Raw genomic sequence first — 15,424 nt, 5'->3', positions numbered from 1 at the left:
AGTAGTGTGGTGATGGTAGGTCCTCAACAAAAATGGCATCCTTTTTATAAAAAAAAAAAAGAGTAGCTATTACCATCACTTCCACCTATTTTTTTTTTTTTTACAAATCTTATACCTCGTACACACGATCAAACAATCCGGTGGAAAAGTCCAGCGGACTCAAGTCCGCCGGACAATCCGCCCGTGTGTAGGCTCCGGCGGACTTTTTTTACCCAAAAGTCCGGCGGACTAAGAAAGTATTTTTGCACTCCAATCTGTCCGCCGGACTCGCATTTTGGCGCACAGTACAGCCGTGTGTGTGCCAGTCCGTTGTACTTTTGAAATGAACTGACTTTTCCCGCCCGGAGAAAAGTCCGCTCATTTTGAGTGCGTCTCCAGGTAGCCGTGGCCAGCGAAGGAGGCGTCGCTGGCCCCGTCACCTGGTATGGACTTAAAGGGGAATCCCTACGGTGAAAAATCGGCGTGGGGGTCCCCCCCTAAGTCCATATCAGACCCTTATCCGAGCATGCTGCCCGACCGGCCAGGAAAGGGGGTGGGGACGAGCGAGCGCCCCCCCTCCTGAGCCATACCAGGCCGCGTGCCCTCAACATGGTGGGTGCCTTGGGGAAGGGGGGGTGCGCGCCCCCCACCCCAAAGCACCTTGTCCCCATGTTGATGAGGACAAGGGCCTCTTCCCGACAACCCTGGCCATTGGTTGTCGGGGTCTGTGGGAGGGGGGGCTTATCGGAATCCGGGAGCTCCCTTTAATAAGGGGGCCCCGGATACCGGCCCCCCACCCTATGTGAATGAGTATGGGGTACAAAAAAAAGTAAAAAAAAAACACAACACACAAGGGTTAAAATAGTTTATTGCACAGCTCCGGGGGTCTTCTTCCGTCTTCGGGGGTCTTCCCGCCGGACTCCTCTGCTATCTTCTGCTAGCGGAGGAGCCCGGCTTTCTGGAGACGTGCTCAAAAGGAGCGGACTTTCCTCCACGTGTGTGGGCGAGTCCGTTCATTTCAAAAGTATGGCGGATAGTCCGGCGGACTTAGTACGCCGTATTAGTCTGCTGCAAAAGTACCGTGTGTGGGCAAGTAGCTCATTTGGAAAGTCCAGTGGACAGTCCGGCGGAAAGTCCGCCAGACTAAGTCCGCCGGATAGTCTGCTATGTGTGTACGTGGCATTAGACATATTTATAATTGTCTAACTCACGCATTTCAAAAAAGTTATACATTGATTTGCATTTTAATGAGTGAAATAAGTATTTGGCCCCTTCGCAAAACATGACTTAGTACTTGGTGTTAAAACCCTTGTTGGCAATCACAGAGGTCAGACGTTTCTTCTAGTTGACCACCAGATTTTCAGACATCTTAGGAGGGCTTTTGTCCCACTCCACTTTACAGATCCTCTCCAAATCATCAGGGTTTTAAGGCTGACGTTTGGCAACTCGAACCTTCAGCTCCCTCCACATATTTTCTATGGGATTAAGGTCTGGAGACTGGCTAGGCCAGTCCAGGACCTTAATGTACTTCCTCTTGAACCACTCATTTGTTGCCTCCGCCATGTGTTTTGGGTCATTGTCATGCTGGAATACCCATCCAGGACCCATTTTCAGTGCCCGATCAGAGGGAAGAAGGTTCTCGCCCAATATTTGACTGTGCATCGCCCTGTCCATCATCCCTTTGATGTGGAGAAGTTGTCCTGTCCCCTTAGCAGAAAAACAAAATGGTGTTCTTGGGGTCATAGGCAGCATTCCTCCTCCTCCAAACACTGCGAGTTGAATTTATTCCAAAGAGCTTGAATTTGGTCTCATATGACCACAACACTTTCACCCAGTTCTCCTCTGAATCATTCAGATGTTCAGTAACAAACTTTAGACAGGCTTGTGCATGTGCTTTCTCGAGCAGTGGGACCTTGAGGGCGCTGCAGGATTTCAGTCCTTCACGGCATAGTGTGTTACCAATTGTTTTCTTGGTAACTATGGTCCCAGCTGTCTTGAGATCATTGACATCTTCCGTGTAGTTCTGGGCTGATTTCTCACCATTCTCGTGATCATTGAAACTCTATGAGGTAAGATCTTACATGGAGCCCCAGCCCGAGAGAGATTGACAGTTATTTTGTGTTTCTTCCATTTGTGAACAAGCTGCTTGGTGATGGTCTTGCAGCCTATTGTAGCCTTGTGTAGGTCTAAAATCTTGTCACTGACATCCTTGTACAGCTCTTTGGTCTTGGCCATGGTAGAGAAATTGGAATCTGATTGATTGCTTCTGTAGACAGGTGTCTTTTATACAGGTAACAAGCTGAGATTAGAAGCATTCCCTTTAAGAGTGTGCTCCTAATCTCAGCTTGTTACCTGTATAGAAGACACCTGGGAGCCAGAAATCTTTCTGATTGATAGGGTGAATCAAATACAGATTTTTCACTCCTTAAAATGCAAATCAATTTATACCTTTTTTTTTAATGCATTTCCTGTATATTTTGTTGTTATTCGGTCTCTTACAGTTAAAATAACACTACCATTAAAATTATACACTGATTATTTTGTCAGTGGGCAAACGTACAAAATCAGCAGGGGATCAAATACTTTTTTTCCCTCACTATATATAAATCCTGTATAATAGTAATAATGAAGAACTCTCTACCAGAAAAAGTGTGTAATATGCTCGCCGTTAGAATCTACCACCCTGTATCCATCAACTTCCAATTTTGGGCTGAACAAAAAAAGAACCCAACAGATTCTTCCATTACATCGATCAATGTGGATGAAGAAATCTCTGCCCAAAAAAAGTGAAAGAAATATATGCATAAGTATAGAAGCGATTTGCCCACTGACCACCCTAAGCCCCTCATGCTATGTACTTTTATGTACTGCGGATGAGAAATCTCCTACTGCCGCACTACAGTCACTGACCCTGTTGCTGTCGCAAAAAACAGATCAGTGCTGCAGCTGAATGGTGTTCCTGAAAATAAAACAAAAATGGTTGTAGTGTTTCACCCAAAAAAAACATTCCTTTAAAGCATGTTATACAGCAGATCAGTGCAGCTGAATGGCGTTCCTGCAAAGCAAACAAGAACTGTTAACAAAAACACACCGTAACAATACAATATTAACTTTTTTTACTTTTACTTTAGATTTAGATTTTTTTTTAGTTCTTTAAACTTTTTTGTAACTTATAAAAACTGTAACTGTAAAATTTCCAGGATGTGATTTTAGGGTCTCTCAAAATGCAATAGCCAGTTTCCTGACTAACATCTTTCAAGACCATTGTGTCCCCTAAACTGTGCTGTGCTCTACTGTATACTAATACTCTACTAGTGTGTGGTAGCAACAAAAACATTCCTTGAAGCAGAGACTAGTTTGGCCAGGAGAGGAGGGACAGGAAAAGCAGGCGTCTCGTCTTATTCCTTGCCTGCTACAGACAAGACATCTTCTTTGGGGTGACCTTTGGTTTTGGGCACCAGAGAGCACACCAGGCAAATGTCTCTCATGCATCTGGCTCACTGCATCTGGATTTGGTGTTTGGGCCACAGCCCCTTCTGGATACTAAAGTGATGATCTCTTCCTGAAATTTTATCCAGTTGCATTCTAAATTACAAAAGGGTTATATGCAACCAATTGAAATAGATTAACCACTTCAGCCCCAAAAAATTTTACCCCCTTCCTAACCAGAATATGGCCCCTCATAATTTATGAGGGGCCATATTTTATATAGTCGATCATATTGTTGACATTATCGTCTCATCTATGTCTGGGCATTGCAGCAGAGAACATGGGCATATGATAAATCGGGTCTCTGGACCAATATAACCACAACTCATTCTTGTTTGTAATGCTGATGTTGAGGATTAGGACAAAAAAGTCCTAAATTTGGATATACCGATGGTTTCCATGAGAATTGTCTGGAAAGAGTTGAATTTGGGTGGGCGTCAATTATTGATCAGCATATAAATAGCTTTGGCCCATAATAAAATTATAAAGATCTTCTATGAAAAACAGCAAAAAAAAAAATCAAGGGGATGTTTCCACCTTAATTCCAGGATGTGCAGTGAATGGGGGAAATACAGGTGCTGCTGAATCTGTGGGATGCCAATCAGGATTTGCAAGCACATCCGGAAGGACACTATGGGCTCTATGGGCCTATTTTCAAATTCTTGGTGGCTGCGGGACACTTCTAGTGCTAGCTGCCACACCAGCTTGGACTGTACTTTTTGGACTCACCAAGTGATAATCTGCTGGTGCCTGCCAGTTCACCAAAAAGTAGTGCAGCACTAGTACTTGGACCCTGCTGCATATGAGACAAGTCATGCCTTTCTAGCACTTCAGCTACCTGGGGTCGGGTATGTCTGATCTTAAGAGGGTCCTCTTCTCTATCATCTGAGCTACCTGTCAGGCTTACGCTGCTCTCTACAGGTTCGTCTTTTGCGGCGCATTCTATCAGAGAGGTTTCCCCTTCACTCTCATCTGTTCACTGGTTTACCTTTTTTTTTGGAAATTTTGGGTACTAAATTTACAGGTACCTAGTGCAACTCCTGGGCAAAAGAGCACCTGGCTGTCATAAATTAAAATGTACCTGCTAGTGCTAGCAGAGATCTGATTCTGCCAATGCTGGGGTTTTGTGTGTAGTGCTACACACAAGTTCTGGCAGCAGACAGGGCTGATCCTGCTAACGCTGAGTTTTTGGGGACACTATATTAAGAGGGCACTATATTGATCCATACAAACACTATACGCAATCATGTGCAGGCAATCTAATGCTAACTGACCCTTGCTGGGAGGGATGCTAACTGACCCCGATGCTATCTGATCTGGCTAGTGACAGTAATACAGTGTTTAATAAAAAATACTGACATTGTATTAATGGCACTGGCTGGGTGACAGGGGTGATCAAAGGATTAATTAGGGTGATCAAAGGGTTAAACGTGCCTATCTAAAGTGTGTGTGTGTGTGTGTGTACTCACTGTGTCTCTCTCTTCTCTTCCTGGACAAAAAGGTTCCAGGAAGAGAAGAACCAGCTAGATCCTGTGTCTATATTTACAAACACACGCATAAGACTGCTTCTCCATTCACTATGGGAGATCAACAGGGTTCCCAGGCAAAATCATTGGCTGGGTCCTGCTGATGAACTGCCCCTGCAACGAATGGCAGCAGGGGGGGCACACACGTGTGCTCCTAACCCAGAAGAATGAGCGCTGTGCAGGTACATCGCTTTGCCCAGATCCGCCACTCATCCACAGTACATTGCGGGTGGGTGGATGGCCTGTCGGTTTGCAACTGGTTAAGATTTTAAAAAGGAGCCAAACAACTATGTGATAATAAATGCCTTGATATGATCACTATTCTCATATAAAAGACAGTTTTTTTTTGCATGATTATCCATGTTTTAAATTTAATAACCATATCTTCATGCTTTCTGCCTAAGTATGCAAACTTTTGAGCATAACTTTAACTAATATGTATGATTCTCTATTCCCTTCAACTTTAAATGTTTAATAATGGCCAGCAAAAATATATGCTCTGGCGCAGATACACCGCAAATAAGAACGTGGATTTATGTTGGTCATTAAGGGATTACTTTTTTCTTTTCATTTACTACATGAAAAGTGAAATATTTACAATGTAATAGAACCCTGTGAAGGACAAGTAAAACCCATCCTGTTCTTTAGCATTGCACTGCTTTTTGAACATTGGTTTTCAATCGTGTATTTTGTTTGTCTATACAGTATCTGGTTTACATTTGTTGATTATTGGCAGATGGAAAGGAATATGATGTGTATGTTTCCTACGCAAGGAATGCAGAGGAAGAAGAGTTTGTTCTGGTGACTCTGAGAGGAGTTCTGGAAAATGAATTTGGATACAAACTGTGCATCTTTGACAGAGACAGCTTACCTGGTGGAAGTAAGTCACATTTTCACTTTCAAGTATCTGTCTTGATGAATTTAGTTTGATTTGTGTGAGTTTGTTCTATTTAGCGGATGATAACAGCTTACCTTATCTGGCCAGTCCAACAGCAAGCTATTTTTTATTTATTTTTGCAATATGGCCAGAGTCTTTAAAATGACCTTTCGTTAGGCTTCGGGAAACCATACTGTATCATCTATTTTTAACTCCATAGAGAGGCCTTGTAAGACGATACCGTTATTCTTCGTAAGTACTTGTTCTTATTTTTAGTGGGAAGCATATGTCTAGTTGCTGTGACCATCTGGTGTAATGACTATGTATGTAGCAGTTGAGGAAACTGTCTAGACTGTCATGTGATTATAGTTCACTGTAAGAAATTGTTGCATTTCAGTTTAACATCATTAAAGCAAAGTATGCCTAGAACCTTGAACGTTATTAATATTATTAAACAATAATGTAATAATTAGTTGTAACACAAGATGTGCAGATTCCCTGAGTTCTTCATAGTTGTCCACATCAGAGCTGTATTACCCTTTGCAGGAATACGGTTATTCTGGGGAGGTTTCACATATTATTCCTGTACCTGTAGAGGCTCTGTTCACTCAGGACATTCCAAATGCACATAAGTAATTATAGCATTTCTGATGTATCATGATTTAAAATGAGCCAATCACTTAGCTGTACTGGGACCCAATGAAAAAATTCCTGACAGCATTTATAGGACTACATAATAAAAAAAATATTCCTGCTAATTGAATTTTTAACAACCTTTTCTCTAGAAATACAGTAAGAACTCTCGAAACACTAATATTTTCCTTTTTTCCCACCAGTCATTACAGATGAGACACTGAGCTTCATTAAGAAAAGCCGACGTCTTCTTGTTGTCATTAGCCCAAGTTATGTCCACCAAGGTACCCAGGCCCTCTTGGAATTGAAAGCCGGCTTGGAAAACATGGCTTCCCAGGGCAATATCCGACTTGTGTTAGTTCAGTATAAGGCCATTAAGAACAAAAAGACGGTGAAGGAGATACAACTAGCTCAATCTGTTCTCAGTGTAATTAAATGGAAAGGGGAAAAATCTAAACATCCAGGGAGTAGGTTTTGGAAAGAGCTTCATGTTGCCCTTCCTGTTAAGAAAACCTATTTTACAAAGAACACAGGTAGCTTTCAAATGCTCACTCATAATTCGTCCTTCACTACAGAGGGGCTCTGAAATTGACATGCTGATCTTGACAGACAATAGTAAATTGACTTGACTCTTTGATATTTTCAGAAAAGTAACACAAGGGGAAGATAACACCACATTTAATTAAGTTGCTTAAATCCAGATTTAGAGCTTCTCAGATGCTGCAAGCTAAGAGGAATCACGCTGAAGTCCTGTGTTTAAGATTGATATTTTTCAAACATCTCTGGAAAGTATTAGGCCATCCCAGTTGCATTTTACTTGACAAGAGTGAATGTGAGCTGCTTGTTGTAAAGAAGTTCTAGATACCTTTAACCAAAGACTCAAGGACATAGAAAGGTGGGAAAGTTAAAAAGAAATGAGTAGCATTCTGGATGTAGACGTTGGATGGAAAAAAAAATTCTGATGTGATATAAACAGTTGTGGAAATTGGATGTGCTACATATGCCCAAAAAAATTTATCAATTACACAGGGCCTGCGTGTTAAGCCTTGTCCTTCTTCCCTGCTGATGCTCCCTTTCCCAAAATGACAGTCAGGAGTTGCTGTGTGCTGCTGTCAAAAAAGATACCTTCTGACACAATATTTATAAACACTGTTCATAAGTGAGATAGAGATGCAAAGTAACTTCGATCTGCATACAAGGTCAGTTAAAGCAACCTGACAATTAAAAATAAACAACTTTTTTTTAATTAAATTGCTGTTTAACCCCTTATTAACCCTTGGTTACACTTTTTAGAGTTGCTTTAAGAAAGTGCAAAATTAAATAAAAAAGCCTTTTTTTGTAATTCCTTTTTTACTATAATCATGCTTTTAATGCCATTTTAAACAGGACGGGTTTTGTTACTTTTTTGTCTATTTTTGTAATAGAATATTTAAAAAAAAGTATTGTTTGGCCTAAAAAGATATATGTATTACTTAGGTGTTAGAGCTGAAGTGTTTAAACATAAAGCATTGGGCAAAACATTGTCACACATAGCAGCCAGACAGCTTTCATTAGCCTGGCTTCTCTGTATTAAGGAGAGGTAAATGCTGATTGATTGTTCAGTCTCTCTCTTACTTCGCTTTGACATCATCGTTACCCTTTGTACATATTTTTTTAACCAAACAGTGTTGTGTGCGCTGTTTATCTTCTAAATGCCTAAAACTTAAAGTTAAAGCAGCCAGCAAACACGTGCATGAAAAATATGCTTACAAAACATTTAGCAAAGGAAAACATATTCCTGTATATGTAAAACACCAGATGAAAATTTATACACTGCAGTAATGTATGCAGTATTTGGTTTTTGCTTAAAAAATTGAATTGCTTTATTTTAACAGCACGGGAACTGCTTTAATGATATATATCCGTTGAAGCAGCACATATAATTGCAGGTAGATGGTTGCAGCAAGCATGGTACTTAATTTATTAAACACCCTTTGCTTGGCTAACCAGTGTTTGAGTCTGAGAAACCCTGGCACCAAGCACCAGGCAATTCTCACCTGTTTTAAGGTAATAACCATTACTGTTAATGGCACTGTTACTACTTGCCTTATTACATATTAAAAGCTGTTTAGTACACATGCTTTGGGAAGGCAACAGGTGCTGCTTGAAAAGCCACAGAAACAGTGCCATATTAATGCAGTTTAGATTATTTATCATTGCACATTTTTTATTACTGAAAGTACTATTTATAAAAAAAGGTCTTTAATAAGACTATTTAGGTGTTTGTACTAGCTTGTATTTCATACATGCATTTAATATGTTTGATATGTTAAAAGAGATCTGGGAATTTTTTATTAGTTTTATTTGGAATCATACTTGCCTAGGTGGCTACAGCTTCTGTCCCCCTCTGGCTCTAACCCTGAAAGCCCTCAGTTCCCAGTGCTCCCATAGCAAATGACTGTCAGTCACTGGCTTTCTGCTCTGCCCCACCCCCCGCTGGGCTGGAGCGCTGGGCTCAGACTCTCAGCAGCTTGTTATCTTTCCCGAGCCTGGGCTGGCTCTGTGACATCAGCCGACAGCGGGCTTCAGCCCATTGTCTGCTAAAAATGGTATACAGGAGTGCAGAACGAACTGCCCTCCTGTGGTCCACAGTTGAAGTACAGCCAAATGAGCTTTGGCTGTTCCTCTCGTTTTATGTATTTGTTGTTATGGAAATTAAAGTCTTATTTTAAAGTGGACCTGAACTGTGGAAATTCCCCAAAAAAAAAAAACAAGCGAAGGGCAAAGGACTAGTCACCAGTATTGCCAGTGGTATCTCTGCATCTCTGTTGCCATTACTGAATTAACATTTCTGTTAACGTGTAGAGAGAGCTATCTTGGTAGAAGAGCTTGACTTTGTCATAGCTGCCCACCATGACTTGTGATCTGATGGCTGATTGGCAAATATTCAAGAAGCAAGAAAGGTGTAGAAGGCTAAGATCTACAAAATATATGAAGCAAACGTCAGGGAGATGCTTGCATGCAGGTCTTTAGGTATAGCTTTCTCTCCAAGAACAATGAGTATAACAGTAGTGACATCCCGAAATCTCACTTCTGAGAATAGCAGTCAGAGGCAGCAATGCCTCCCACTGTGTAAATAAACAGCTATGAAACTACAGAATAGGAGTGCCTAGGTACAGGAAAGTACTGCTTTATTACAGGAGGCATTCAATGCAAAATAAAAACTATTTGGGGTACTGTTTAGAAATGGATAACATTACTAAATGTAATGTAAGTTAGCAAATCCTAATTTCTTGAGTGCCGGTACACTTGCACAAGCAATCTCACTCATACATTGTATGTGTATATTCTAATAAATATTAGCAAGAGATTAAGGCTTTTTTTTAAATATCACAAGTAAGAACAGAACCATGGCTTATGCATGTTACTTATGTTCTAGATTAGTTCCTTATTGTTGACACTGTAGAAAACTATTAGAATGCGCACTGAATTATAATGCAGTGCCCACAGGGGAATTACATCAGATCCTTGTTGCTAACTGCAGACAGTAAAAGTAATTCATGCATACCGTATACTTCTGCAGAAATTGACACAGTTTTTTATGACATGTACATTTAAAAAAAAAAAGACAGGTTTTGCTTTAGATGGAGCATCGGGTATTAAATGCCAAGTTTTACACATCTCTAGTTTATTCTCAACATACAAAGGTGTATAACAAAAGCTGCATATGCCTGCTCTTTTACCTATGATAAATGAACACATGGCCTTCTTAGATAACTACTGCTTATCACAACAAAGAGTGTTCACTATGTGTTCACTTTGTAGGAAGCCCCCTTGAAGCTATATTGGACTTCATACATATGTTGGGGCACTGCCATGCTGTATGTATCAGGGAGTTGAATTGTTAGACACTTGGCTATATAAGCGAATGACAAAAAAAATGATACTGTGTAAATGCCATAGTATTGTTGTACCATGTTGGCCATCCATCTGTGTGGAAAGGTTACAGTCAAAGTGATTCCCTTTAAGACTAGCTGAAGTTTAATGTAGATCATAGGTCAGCAACAGGTCAGTCGCAATTTACCTGTTGATCACAGCCATGTGACAAGAAGATTTGTTGTCTGTACCTATTACTCCTGCTCGTTAACATCCAGAGGCATGAGCTGGACTGGTGTGGAGCAAAGTAATAAGAGGAGTTGCAGGTTGCATCCTCCTTTTCCAGGAAAGACATTTTAATTGGTCAGAAAAGGAAAAAAGTAACAGCCACCTTATTGGTTGGATGTGGGTGTTCTGTGTTGCTTATGACATCTGCATCCTAGGTAACCAGAATAATTATACAATAATGTTTCAGAAAATCACATACTACTACCTTGTATAATTATTAAATATTAGGATTCCCAGCAATTCCTGGTCACAAGGAGATTAGTATGTCCAGATGCATATTGGGAGAATTTTTCCCTTATCTAACTCGTCTAACTTGTGTCTATAATGTATGAGCAAAACAAACTTTTTTTTTTTTTTGTCATGTTCCTGTTTTTTGGGGTTTTTTTTTTTTTGTTATATATTTGGGTTTCCGAAACTAGTGCAATCAATACTATACAGAAATGTGTATTTTGCCTAAGCTGGGCTGATTAGGTAGGATAAAAAAAACTGGTATGCAGTTGGTGTTTTGTGGTGAAATAACGGTTTGAGGATGAGACCGCATCGACAAAAGCACCCAATAGTGTCAGAAATGTTGAATGCTAAAGATGAGGGTACAACAATGAAATAAGGCAAGTGTAGGAGACATGGGTAGCTAGAGAGGTTAGTATAAAAATTATTTTGTAGGAATATATTGCTTTTTTTTTTTTTTTTTAAGAATTTACTGGGTCATCTTAAAATCTTTACAATACTTTATACATTCAGCATAATGACAGGTTCAGAATAAGCATTTTCAAGTACAGTATTTTTTTTATGGTGCTTGCTATCTTCTTTTATTTACATAGACATGTCCTTCTGCAGCACTCAGTAAATGCTATTTTTAAAGCTGTACTCTGGGCAACAGAAATAGTATAAAGCTTTCACTCCTACCACATTTAGGGGTGGTTTACACCACCATTTTTGCATTCCAGATGCATTTCTTTATGAAAGTTTTTGATGCATTCCGGTGCATTTTTTACACATTCCAGATATGTTCCATACAGAAAAAAATGCAGCATGTTCTACTTTTGTTGCCTGCACTGGAACGCACTTCACTGCTGAGAACTTGGGCCCTTGGAACACATGGAAAAAAACACTGTGTTTTTGATACAAATTAAAATGCACTGGACTGCATCTGGTGTGAACCAGCCCTTAATGGAGGAAAACCAACTTTCTCCCTACCTTGTACTATTCTAGATATATTCTAACTTCTAGACCTAGTAATGTCATAAAAGGGACCCTTCTCAGATGTATCCCTAGCTGGAGCCAGTGTAAGTACTTGGCTGAGAACCTCACTTGTTTTTTTTTTTTTTTTTGTACACAGATAGTGCATACATGTAGAGCTTGTGTGGGCGGGACTGTAAGCAGCTGCAAGAGGGGTGACAGGGGAGCAGAGAACTCTGCTATCGCCACTGTAAGATTTTGCAGTAGAGGGAAAATTTAAGCTTCATTGTTAAAGTGACATAGGCTCTACCTCTGCACATGCAGCACTGGCAGGCATATATATGTTGAGCAGGGTAATACAGCAGTGGTGCTGCAGTTTCCTGCTCACTTTCCCTTTATGGCAGGTACAGTGTGGATAGAAGCAGTTAGCAGTTTTGCACAGTGCTATCATGATTTAAGAAGCTAGAGGAGCCTTACAGCTATGAGCTTGGCAACAAATCATAGAGTTTCTGACCCCTGCTCAGTTTCCCCTTTAATCCCTTTATGACAGACACTGACACTTACAAGAGCCTGATAGCACTGATCAAGGCTGCAGTGTTTCTGTTCTCTATATGGCTGCTGTGATTGCGAAGTGGCTGGTTCGATAATAGCCTGACAGCTCTGAGCCAGCAAAATAAGTAGCTGTCATGCTCACCTCCCTCTACCTATTCTGCAGGCGCAGTGGGTGAAAATTAAACAGAAAGAGGTAGGGAAAGGTGAGTGGTAAGCACTATACTGTTGCCTTGCTTGCTGTTATTGTCTAAGCAATTGCACTGAAGCCACAGCTCCAAGCTGATCACTTTCTACTGCCTTCTTCCGCCCACCGCCAGACTGCTGTTCTGCAGCATAGGCAAAAAATATTCATGCAGGTATAATATGACTGATTCAAAGGTGAAGCACAGAACAGTGAGCAACCGATTGGTGGTGCGCCAAATGGTTGTCCATTAAATAGGAAGCAGGTTGGACGATTGGATGCATGGATAGGAAATAGCTGTCTTATGAATTTCAGAAGGCAATCTATTCAATAGATTTAAAAGCTCCATGAAACACAGGATATAAGAAGAGCACATTTAGGCTTCATATAAACTACAGCTCCTAAACTCGAGTTTAGGAGCTTTTGTCTTTTTTTTTTTTTCCCAACGCTCCATAAAAGCCTATGTGTTAATGGACACACGGGCTTTTAGCAGAGTTTAGGAGCTGCTGCTGCCGTTAGGGGAGCTTCAACCTCCCTCTCCAGAATGCCAAAGAATCGCATTCATGATAGTAAAGTTTTGACCCCCAGCTACCTGATATTGTGCCGCAATTTTGCAGCGGTTTACGTTTTCTGGTGGCCGGCGGTCAAAGTAGGCTATGTGTGCATAAAGCCTTAGTAAAGTTATGCAGATACACTGTATACATTTCTATCACAAATTAGTTGTGCCCGGAGTTCAGCTTTAGTTCAGTTTCCCATATCACTCTTTATTAAATAGCCATTAATGTGAACCAGTAAAAAAAAAAAAAATACTTAAAATCTTTTAAGGAACCTTTATCTTTATGATCAATTAGTCTACTTTAGTGCCGTAAGACATATTGCACTTGTGCAGGGAGGTTAGCCAGTGATTGTGTACAAAGTGTTGCCTTGCAATGAAATTGTTAACCTATTTTCTCAGCCTATAAAGGTTAATGCAACTTTTCTGCTTTAAGGCATATCAGTGGGGGCTATTGTGTAAATATATGATGTATGTCCCCTAACAGTGTGATGGCCGATGAGAACCAATGTCTCAGTGCAATGAAACATAGCCAGTGACAACTGGCTGGCTCGTAATTCTTTTTATATTGCTAAAATTGTTACTCATTTTTTTACAGCACTGAATTTCCTTTATGTTGCCTTATGTTTGTTTTTGCCTTTGTTACATATTACATGAACAAAATAAAGAACTGCCTTTTCTATACACTATGATTTATGTTCATTAATACGTTTTTTTGTTTTCCACTTTCTTTTGGTTTGTATTTAAATGATTGTCATTTTTGTTTATACGTTATTTTCATGAGCTCTTAGTTTTCAAGCTGTGCTAGGAGTGCAATAAAATCAAATCATTATACGGCAGTATACAATCAATTGAGATGGTCCTCATGTTTATTAGACTATTAGTTAACTGGTCCTGAATTGCTCAGACACTGAGACACCCACAAAAATATATCCCATACTTACACACACATGGGCCAACTCTTCTGTCAGCTTGTCATTCCAGCATAGCCTAAGGAATGAGCAAGAGACAGTATTGTTGAGCAATCCTACTGATCAAATTTTAGTAGCGATTCCTCAATACAATTTTTCTTAGTAATAGAATTATGAAAACCTTTAATGCTTTAATTTCCGTCATTAGCAGATATGTTTTCCTGGCAATGTGGTAAAGAGCCAGAAAATACAACATATACACTGGCTAAATCTCTTGTAAATGGTTTATTTATGGCGAGAGACTGGTATAGGATCAGAGTTTATTATACTATAGCACTTGCAGCTTTATGTACTGGAATAATTAGCCTTGTTAAAGGAAGCATTGTGCCTGATTCATGGCTATACTCATCTAAAATACAATGCACATTTTAAAGAAAATCTATACAATTAACATGGGAAATGTGAAGCAGAATGAAATTTGCTGCACTGGTGATAAACATGTAGCCAGTGCTGGAAGAAGGCCACGTCTTAACAAAAATGAATCTTTAATTCATTATTTGAATTAAATAATGAATATTTCACTATTTATCCCTGAAGGTGGTGTGTTTGGATAAATATTCAATCTTATTTGATGTTTGCCAAATGACCAAATATTATTTGCGTGAATATGTAATATACAAATGTCTAGTAAAGGAGACCTTGCCCCTATTTCCCTAATTAAAAAATACTCTTACCTCTAGCTTCATGCTTACAGCTACTTTGGTGTTTGGCAGTTATACAGAGAAAATTAATAAGATGTATCATCTCAAAGTAAAACAAAAAAGGATTTAAAGAGACCCTGTCACCAGATATAACATTTCCTTTTAAACATTTTCATAAATTGTGCATATTGAGTATTCACATCTTTGGCAATAAATCTTCAAAACAATTTAAAGTATATGTTTAATTCTATAGCAAACCAAAGTTTTGTAGGGATCCAACACTTCCAGGAGAGTGTAATCCATTTCTATAATGGCCTAATTAAAATCGGAGCTCCGCCCCCCCCCCCCCCCCCCCCCACCAAATACTGTAGCTGCTGACTTTTAATATTAGGACACTTACCTGTCCAGGGATCCAGTGAAGTCAGCAGCCCAGCCAATTTTTTAATTGGCTCTCAGGTTCTGCCACCTCTATTCCTTGTAAGGTAAACTGGCAGTGAAGCCTTGCAGCTTCTCAGCAGGTTCCCTATTGTGCATACGAGGTCTCCCAGAAGTGGGGAATGGGTACCTATCAAAAACAGGTACCCGCTCCACCTGAAAGGTACCAAATGTGGCCAGGGTGGAGAAAACAGGCAGAGCTTCCCCTTTTGGGGCCCTATTTCATCTCCCTCCTATGTCTCTACAGTGTGCATGCTTCTCCCTG

The 15,424-nt window shown here is 40.1% G+C and overlaps 1 protein-coding gene across 3 annotated transcripts in view; it reads left to right on the top strand.

Annotated features, from left to right (window-relative positions):
* IL1RAP (interleukin 1 receptor accessory protein) overlaps positions 1 to 15,424 on the top strand; it is a 333,093-nt gene that overhangs the window by 307,395 nt on the left and 10,274 nt on the right. For 2 of the 3 annotated variants that reach the window (XM_077487541.1, XM_077487543.1), the window contains one exon: positions 5,731 to 5,874. In XM_077487541.1, the coding sequence (XP_077343667.1) occupies positions 5,731 to 5,874 (144 nt within the window). Of the gene's footprint in view, positions 1 to 5,730; positions 5,875 to 6,707; positions 13,797 to 15,424 lie in introns of those variants that run through there. The other variant, XM_077487544.1, reaches the window with a different exon arrangement.

The sequence above is a fragment of the Lithobates pipiens genome, unplaced genomic scaffold (genome assembly GCF_037356315.1).
Source record: "Lithobates pipiens isolate NorthernLeopardFrog02 unplaced genomic scaffold, aLitPip1_a1.2 Scaffold_18, whole genome shotgun sequence".
In the NCBI taxonomy this organism is placed as follows: Eukaryota; Metazoa; Chordata; class Amphibia; order Anura; family Ranidae; genus Lithobates; species Lithobates pipiens.
The sequence above is the reverse complement of the archived record's forward strand: the minus strand, read 5'-3'. Positions and strand labels throughout refer to the sequence as shown.